Source organism: Hipposideros armiger, unplaced genomic scaffold (assembly GCF_001890085.2).
Source record: "Hipposideros armiger isolate ML-2016 unplaced genomic scaffold, ASM189008v1 scaffold_48, whole genome shotgun sequence".
In the NCBI taxonomy this organism is placed as follows: Eukaryota; Metazoa; Chordata; class Mammalia; order Chiroptera; family Hipposideridae; genus Hipposideros; species Hipposideros armiger.
The window spans coordinates 4,385,302-4,395,036 of NW_017731398.1; the positions used below are offsets into that span (position 1 = coordinate 4,385,302).

Consider the following 9,735-nt stretch of genomic DNA (forward strand, 5'->3'; position numbering starts at 1 on the left):
ACAGCTCGACCTGGAGCTGGGCTGCCGTGAGTCGCCGGCGATGGCGTAGGCTGCAGCCCCTGCTGCAGTGGGTTGCCATAAGCTACCGTGTGTGGCTGGCAGCCAGCATGAGCGTCTGGCAGACGGTGTGAGCTGCCAAGAGCCACCATGAGCGGCCATCTAGAGGCCGGTGACTGATCTGCCTCACCCGGGAAGAGCACAGTGATAATACCAACATGGGCCAGTGAAGCAACGTCCTCCATAACTCGACTGAAGAATAAAACGACAGCAACCTGTCTGTTCCCCTCCCCCAATTCCCCAATAAAATTTAAAAAAAAAAAAAAAGGAGAAGGAATTTTTTGAGTAGAAATTGAGAAGAATTTGAAATTAGGCAGAAGTGTAGCCAACAGCAATTTACAAGTAAATGGCATTTTCGAAGGAGTGCCAGGTGCGAAGTTATCCTAAACTAAATCAACATGCTAACTTATAATTTTTGAAAAACGTTACTTAGAAATATTGTTTTATATCATGATAGAACTGAAGCTAAAGGAAGCATTTGAAGTTGCAAACATGGGCTTCACATATGACATCAGTAGATTCAGAAGAGCAGAAGTACCACAACACCTGCAAACGTTACACGTGATAAAAGTTCACCATACAAGTAGCCACACACACGCGCTCCATCACGTGCACATGGGCACAGAAACCATCATCTACAAGTCAGTAAGACAGTTAATGAAAGCAGCTCGGCCAAGGTTTACAACCATGACATTCAGGACACTCAGGCCCTTGAGCCTGGAATGCAGTGTGGACTATGGCTCCACAACTTAACAGTGCTGACTGTGGTCAAGTAACATCCACTATTAGGGAACAGTAAAAGGCCACCTAGCTCATAAAGCTGTGGTTTCAGTGATCTGTGCTTACATGTTACAGGCCTAACATAGGAGTCGCTCCATCGATCCCCTCATGAAAGTGAACGAACTCGAGGAGGGGCACAAGTTACCTTTTTCAGCAGAAAGTTTGCTAACATCCATGGTCTTATTGAGGACTTTGACAGCTAAAGCAAGTGCTGACTTCAGAGTCATTTCTCCTTCTTTGTAGTCTTGTTTTAACATTGACACAGCTGCCTATGAAATGTGAAAAAAATCAAGAGAGAGAACTGCTTTAAATTTTTACATCTTTAAGGACTATGGACTGGGCAGAAGAATAATGCCTAGATTATTATTGGCACGTAATCAATGCAAACAACTGTAACAGCGGGGAGGGTAAACGTGGAATGGGAGAGGTTGCTGACACCATGAATAGAGTCTTCAACCTGGGGCTTGGACCTCAAGGATCCTTGACAGAAATCAGTGGGTCTGCAAACCAGGACATGAAAAAAATTATACCTTATTTTCACAACTTCAGATTGGAAACTAGCATTTCCTTTCATCATAAAGGCAGGCAATAACCCCCAGTAATATTTATGAGCAGAAGCTGCAACTTCGCCATCAACAGCAATTGCAGATATTAAAGTTGTTGTAGCTACCTCACAATACTGATGACATTTGGCACTATTTCAAAATTATGATAGTCATGACACCTGTACTAGCTCTCACAGCAACACAATACTCACAGCGCTATTATTGCCAATGCATGTGGCTTTCCATCCCCCGTAATTTCCGCTCGGGTCACTCTGGTAGAGCTGAAAGCCATAGTGCTTATCCCAGCCAATATACAGCAGTGAGACACCAAAGGGACGTTTCCCTTTAACAAAGAAAAAGTCACATGCATCAACAATCTAAATTTGGTACTGCGGCAGTTACGGGTGCTCAGTGAAGGGAATTACTAAGCTTTTTATAAAGCTAAGTTTTCATAAACTGCTTTGTGTTCTGGCCTCCGCAGATAAGCTCCATCAAAATGCCCACTTTTGTTTCTAGGATTTAGACACAGCCAGCAGACGGAATAAAGACACAGAGGGGCTCGAGTCCTGCCTGAGCTGAGCTGCCGCTGAGCTGCCGACAGGTGGCAGGATGGCTCAGCTAAAAAAAAATTTTTTTTTAATTAAAAAAAAGAAAAAGAAAACAAAGATACAGAGGGCCAGTGCAGAATTCCATTATTATGTACAAAGCAATGTGTTTACAGATTTGAAATGTTATTTTGGCCTTTCAATAGTCTATTAATAACACACATGATAATCACTGAGCCAGTTACTTCATGAAGCAGGAATGTATGAAAAGTGCTCCCTTATCTAATTTTCCATTTCTTTTTACCGTATCAAAAACATCAATACCCATAAAATGTTTTAACTTTCTGGAATAAAATTTGCAAAGTCCAGTACCTCCAAACTGTGTATAAGCTTGTTTGATATCACACAGTGCGGTAACCAACTGCTCACAGGGAATTGGCTCCTGATACTGTAGTAAGTACCTAGGGGACAGAGAGGGGCATATTAATAGTTCTCTCTAAAACACACATACTCTAAGCAAAATACCCTCTGCAAAGAAACCTATGCCATGGGGACAACATAATAGTCACTTGCAATTTGAAAGGGGGGAGCAACATCCTAATATTCTTATGGTAAATAACACTTCACAAGTTTGGTTAAAAAAAACAAAAAACAAAAAAACACTGTCATTTTCAACGAATAGATTTTTAATGGCTTTAATCTTTGCAAAAATGAGTTCTCCTTGGAAACATCGGCAGTGCTATTTAAGAGCATACCTCTGGGCAATGAGCCGCAGTTCATTCGTCAGCACGTTAGCATCAGAAGTTATGCCCGCCACACTGCAAGCCATGTCCCTGGAGGAAAAGAAGTGCATCAGCATGTAAGCAGGGACGATGCCTGCCAGGGGCCTCACAGTTTCCCAAAGTACCAAGTTCTGTTAGAAACGTACTGTGCTTACTTCAGACCTGCTACACCCTTCATACAACTACACAAATTAATCTCTGGAAGAGGCTTTAAGCCTGTCACTACACATGCAAGATAAACAAGTGCACCCCTTGTTCTTCGATGGATGTATTTAACGTCACCACACTGTGATCAGCACAAGAGAACGGGCACTAAGAAGTTAAAGGATATCCCGAGATGACTCAGCAACAAAGAAGGTTTTGCCAGACAGGAAGACAGACTGTCCCATGCTCTTGAGTAGTAAGTACTCTCACCTCCTCAGACCTAGAGGGGTGAAGGTGGGGGTCCCAGGGCTGGGTTCACACGTAGGGTGCATTGCCTTCCTTTGCCCCCATTTCCTGAGGGTTGCCCTGGCTCCCTACAGCCGTCACTAGGCCTTGTCAAGCCTGCAAACTGCTGAGTGGGCCCAGCAGGGACCCTGGAAGGATGCGACTTCCCAGGGCGAGGGACTTATACCAACCTTCACCTGGCCCACCACTGAAGGGAGTCTCTAATGGGCAAATCCAGCTCTCCACTAGCTACAAAGTCCTCACACCCAACTCTCCGAAACTAACAGGGCTCATCTAAACTGTTCCCAGACCTCCAGGAAGTAAGATTCAGCGTAATTCAACGAAACTCTCACGTAGCCATTCTGAGAAACACTTTAAGGGCCTGCTACATGCCAGACACTCTGCTGGTTGATTTCATTCATTCTATTTCATTAAACTGCCTCAGCCACTCTAGTAGGCTCTGAAGCCCAGAGAAGTCAAACCGTTGAAGGTCACACAGCTTGTACCAGTACAGCCTAGGTTTAACCCAGATCTGTGACTTCCGAGCCTATAATCTTATCACCACAAAATGTAGCTTCTCCACTAGGTGCCTGGCCCTGCACTTAAAAGGACCAACTCATGGTCCTAAGCCTCAAGGAGGTTCAAGCAAAATAAATTACAAGCAAAAATTCCCACCAGTAAAAACACAATAAACTATTCACTACAATTCTACTATGTCACATGGAACAGCCCTCCCAAAATGTAAGACCCACTTTATGTGACACAGCATGTGTGACATTTTAAACTCTCCCCCCTAAGAAATCACTTACTCATTGAGCTTATAAATTTTTTCAGAAAAAAAGACTTCATCCAGAAGCTTGTGGATGTTGCGTCTCTCTGCTGCGAGCAAAACACCATCGTTTGCTAAGATTCCCAAACAGGTTCCTGCATGTCCAATCGCCTCCATTGCATATTCAACTTGGTACAAGCGACCTGCAAAACACAGCAGTGAGAAACCAAGACTCTCCGCTGGGCGCTTGCACCAGTGGTCCAAGAAAATCAATGGAGACCCTGGCAGGTTACAAACGGGAGACCCACTCTTCCATGTTGCATGGTATCAACCTGGTGACCACAATTACTTCCAAGTACAATAAGGGAGAACAGCTTAGCAACTATAAAAAATGTTTCTAGGGCTGGCCAAGTGGCGCGTTGGTTAAGAACTGGCTTGGGATGCCAGAGTGCCCCGGTTCGGATCCCACATATGAGGACCAGTGACACTGCCCTCTACAGCTAAGATGCTGAATAACAGCTCAACTTGGAGCTGGGCTGCCAGGAGTTGCCAGCGACGGCATAGGCTGCAGCCCCTGNAGCAACGTCCTCCACAACTAGACTGAAGAACAAAACGACAGCAACTTGTCTGTTCCCCTTCCCCCAATTCCCCAATAAAAATCTGTAAAAAAAAAAAACCCAAAAAGTGCTCCAATAGAAAGTTTGACTAAGACGACGGACAATGCACAGAATATAACTGTACAATAACTGGAAATTTTAAAAAAGTGTTTGACATGGTTTTACTCCCTGTGCAACATGCAGTCTTATTTACAGCGTTCTTTCCCACCAACAATTAGTCTACCTGGTCTCTGGCCGAAACAACAAGATGGCAGGAAACTTTAAGAGCACTTCATCATGTTCACGTCTGCCTTTGTAGTGTTCTTCTTTGGTCTATTCTGTGACATGTTTTCTGCATTTTTGTGCTTTTTGTGGTGATCTAGCTTTTTAAAATGCCCCCTAAGCACAGTGCAAGGCTGTGATGTGCCCTACAGAGAAAACACGTGTCAGAGAAGTTTGTTAGGCTACACAAAGCTCTTGGCCATTAGTTCGATATTCATGAACTACCAATGTATATTCAGATGCCTTTAAACAGAAACACACATAAAACAAGGTTATGTATTGATCGGCTGGTGGTATGACCTGAGGCTCAAAGGAACCACACCGGGTATGTCCCCTGGAACAATGGTTTTCAGCAGTTGCTCATTCAGTGTTCCTGGTGACTTTATAGAACAGAACACAGCTACCACGAATAACCAGAATCAAATGTACAAACCCGAGTAAGAGAAAAATGCAGCAGATTCCAAAAGCACTGTCAAAGGGGTTTGGAAATACCTTAGCGGACACCCCAAGTGTCTGCCTGTGCAGAAAACCGCCAGGCCCTGCTTCTCCTCTGGCACCTGAGGGAGGGACTAGGCTGGAAGGGTCAGCGATGGCTCAGGGCCCGGGCTAGCATCCCTGTCTGTCACCTGGGCAGTTAAAGAAATGCTAACACCAGGGGTTGGTCCCCGCCACCCCTCCCCCATTAGCTGATTTAATTGGCAGCACCGGTCTGGGTATGAGGAAGGTTCTAACACAGCAAAGCACGTCTCAAACTGTAGTGCGTTATCAGAAATGCATGCAGAGCTTGTTACGACAGATGGCTGGATTCTACTCCGAGATTTGCATGCAGGAAGTCTGGAAGGGACGCCAGAAACTGCACTGCTAGCAAATCCCAGGTGATGCTGCAGGTTGGGGCATGGCCCTGAGGACCTTAACAAACCCTGGCTGGGCACAGTGGAGTGCCCTTCAGCCAAGTGAACCCCTTGCATCTCTGCTTCCACTTCTCCTCTGGCCTTAATCTCTCCTGCACAGCACCTTCGCGGGGCTTCGCTGTCTGCCGTGGGCCTGTCCTACCTGCAGGGTCCACACCATTCTGGCTTGGCTCAGCCCACAGGTTCCTTCTCAAACCAGCCCCTGGAGACAGAGACGGGTCACCTGGCCAACCTGAGAGATGTGCTCACCTGGAGTAGAGGGGTGGAAAGTCAGAAGGTAACAACTGTAGCTAGGAGGAAAAATAAACTCCGTAGGGGTTATCTCTTGGGGAGTCGAGGGGGAAAAGAGATGAGATCTGAAAGGGACACACAGGCTTCAAAAGTACTGATCAATTTGTTTCTGAGGCTGAGTAGTAGGTCCAAAGGGCTCACTTTCATTGTGCCTCTCAGGTTGTACTATCGTTATTTATGTGTACACATGTATGTGCACATGCACACACGTGACTTTAAGTCCAGTAGGACTGTCCATCAATACCAAAAGCTGGCAACAGCTAGGAGAGGAATGGGACTCTCCTGTAACTGAATGGGCCTCAGTCGACATACCTGCAGACGCCCAGAGCTGTGGTTCCCCAAGATGGTAGGGGAACGACCACAAAGAAAACCTTCAAGGCACAATTCCCATCTTTCTCCTTTTATGATGCTCACATTTCTGTCTCTTTGAATCTTACGTAAAAGTACCTGCAAGGGCTGCCATAGCATACTAAAGCACAAGAGAAGTTCACAGACCTCTTAGTCCCGGGGTCTTTTACAATTACTCCAGAGAAGTTTTCCTTCACCATTTCCATTTTTTCCAAATTTTATTCCCAAAAGGGGGTGGGGGTGAAGGGACTAAGATGTCCACGAAGAGGAATCATCATTACAATACTCAACTGGACAGAAATAGAGGAACCAGTTCAGTTGGCACCGTCCTATTTTCCCACTACACAAGCTAAAAAAAGTCAACGCTTTCTCAATGTGGATGAGGATAGCTTGCTGTTACACTGAAATGGTGCCCCAAGTGAGTTACAGAATTCCTGATTTTGTCTTCTATTTATCCTTTGCTTTTTGTTCTTTCTCTTTCTTCTCACGCTCAGCCTTAGCTTCTTCTTCCTCATGTTTTTTGATCAGCTGTTCCACTTCCTTTTGTTTGAGAACTCTGATGACCGTCTTTCCACTTTCTCTGGTCAATGTGGCGATTTCCACTAAGGGCAAACACACACATTTGTATTACAGGCAGGCACACTTGCACACACACTTAAAGGCAATCATTTTACCCTCTTCACATCATTTCAGCCTTCGCTCACCACTCTCCCACATTTTATGCTTAACATGACGCATGCATACTTTCATGGGAACAAAATACCTTCAATCTCATCATGTCTTTATTAAGTTTTACTTGACTTCCTTATCCTTACCCATTCCAGCCATCTGAGCTGCTGTTTTGTCACTTTCTTTGGAAAAAGTCTATCAGCCAATTGCTCAAGCTGCCTGTTATCAGCTGTCCTGACCAGAAGGAACCACAATTTCCCTGTTGGAACCTCTAAAGGCTCAGCCTGAATCTTTAACGAGTAATTGCAATGATTTCTCATGGATTTTTCAAATCTCTTTTCAAAACAAGGTCATGAAAAGCAGCTACCATGACTATGGACAGAAAAATAGATTGATATCAAAAGAAGGAATTTTGGGGCCGGCCGAGTGGCACGTTGCATAAGAGCTGGCTTGGGACGCCAGCTCTGAGCAGCAGGGCCCCGGTTCGGATCCCACATGGGGTCAGTGACACTGCCCTCTACAGCTAAGATGGTGAAAAAAACCTTTAAAAAAAAAAAAAAAAAAAAAAAAAAAAATAAAATAAAATAAAAGGGTGAATTTTGTGGTATGTGAAATATATATATGTGTATATAGATACACAAATATAGTGGGGGGGGGGGAATTGGTTGCCTTAGATTAGAACAGCAGTTCCTAAAAGTAAGGCATAATCAATATCTGTGTCTGCATGTACATATAATGTAAATAATTTGGACAGTCTGGAGAACACAGTAACCATTGTTACTGTCTCAGCTACCCTTAATACCTAAAAAGGATCTATAACTTGGGGAAATTCTGCTAAACAGCAAGTATTTGCTTTCAGTTCCCAGCATGAGATGCATTTTTTTATTGACGTATAGTCGACACACAATATATTAGTTCTAGATGTGAGATGCATTCCTCATTGGAGGTGGCAGTTAGAATTTTCAAGATGTTTAAAGCAGCAGCCAACACAATTAAGGCCACAGATGCCTCACTTTCTTTCTACTGGACATTAGGAACCGTTTATGCCAGTCTGTAGAGGTGTGATCAGTAGAGAAAAATCTTTATAGTTTCCACTGCTCTTGATGGTCCCATTTGCGGATTCAAGGAAGGCCAGGTCAGCTCATCCACTCTAGTCCAACACCGGACTCTTTTGCCAGTTAAACCTGTTTGAAAGAGCACTGTCTCCCATAGAAACCTACTCCATTGTTAGACAGCTCTAATTGTTGGATAATGCTTCCTTCTACTGAGCCAAAATCGGCCTCCTTTTATGTGGAGGACAGGCCAGGCCCCAGTCAATTAAGTTGCACCCTGAGAAGTTATTTGCTTTTGAGTTATAAGCTTCGTTTTCAAACAACTACCCTTTGCTCTCCAGCTTTAGAGACATATTTCTAGTTTAGGATTTCATTTGTTTTCCTAATTGGCTATTTTGTAAGTGTGCCTTTACCTGGTGTCTAATGCCGCTTCAATCAACATTTGGCCAAGCTCAGCTTCACGAAACTCACCAATCAGCCCATCACATTGGATTTTTTTCACACTGGTTTTGATTTTAAGTTTTCCAAAGCCAGTGTTTCCAAAGATAGTTTACTTGGACATATACCAATACTTCTTTATTGTAAATCTTTTTTTTTCTTTTCTTTTTTTTTTACAAATAATATGATGTGCTCTAAAGTCCCCTCCCCAATTTTATCAGTAAACAATTTTAGTATGCAGTAATCTTGAAAAAAAGACCAAATACATTATCACATTCAACAAAATTGACAAAATTCTTGTTCAAATTTCCATGATTATCTCATCAACTTTTGTTTTTTCAAATCAGAAATGCAAATCCCAAGGGTTTTAGGAGCTCTGTGCCAGGACTGGGAAGAGACCAATATATATATTTTCTTTTATTTCAGTATCATATAAACTTTTAGTTTTTTTCAAATCAGAAATAGAGTCACATTTATTTGGCTGATGTATCTTAAGCCTCTTTTAATCTATAGGTTCCCCTCTCTTTTATTTGCAATTTGTTTATTGAAGAAATTGGGTTACTTGTCTCATTGTTTCAGAGTCTGGAGTTTGCTGTGCATTCCCATGGTATCATTTAACATGTTCCTCTGTCCAAAGCGTCCTTTAAAAATATATATTTAAATAAAATATCAACTAAATAGTAGTATGTGGTTTTGGCAAAATTGTAAAAGGGGTTGGGAGGAGTTCAGAAAACACTGTTCTAAATTGTTCCTTATGTGCCAAAGTCTGAACCTTCACATCCGCCACGAATGCTTTCTCTTCAATCTAACCCTTAAATCCTGTGTGGAAACCTTTAAAGATTGGTAAGGTGAACAGCCTCCACCTCGACAAACTTGAGTATAGAGATGTTGGTACCTGCTGGCTGATTCCTTCAGGATGTGGGCTTGCCAGACCTCCTCCAGACCCAGTCAGACAGCCTATCTTTGTCCACTTTCCTGTTCATTAACATCTCCATAGGACCTGGCCTTGGAAATAAAGACTGAACTGTAAGTCCAACTACTTTGTCTCTAAGCAGCGCTAATAAAAGGATGAGGGCAATACATTTCTAAAACACAGTTTTAAATATCAGTTTTATTTTTTTCTCATTGATGAAGATAGCTCACTGTAACATTAAGTCTTGGGGAAAAAAACAAAAAAACAAAACAAAACAAAATCAGAAAGCAAAACAAGCCCAAAACAAACCATGCAACTGTGACAAAAT

General features: G+C 43.1%; 1 protein-coding gene across 1 annotated transcript in view; it reads right to left on the reverse strand.

The window, feature by feature from the left end:
* Positions 1–899: 899 nt before the first annotated feature.
* The window catches only part of PSMA4 (proteasome 20S subunit alpha 4), a 13,595-nt gene continuing 4,759 nt past the window's right edge, over positions 900–9,735 (reverse strand). Inside the window, exons 4-8 of the mRNA XM_019640237.1 lie at positions 3,948–4,110; positions 2,683–2,760; positions 2,300–2,388; positions 1,595–1,725; positions 900–1,106 (exon numbers count right to left, since the gene is read on the reverse strand). Of these exons, the coding sequence (XP_019495782.1) occupies positions 915–1,106; positions 1,595–1,725; positions 2,300–2,388; positions 2,683–2,760; positions 3,948–4,110 (653 nt within the window). The 3' untranslated portion in view covers positions 900–914. The remainder of the gene's footprint in view (positions 1,107–1,594; positions 1,726–2,299; positions 2,389–2,682; positions 2,761–3,947; positions 4,111–9,735) is intronic.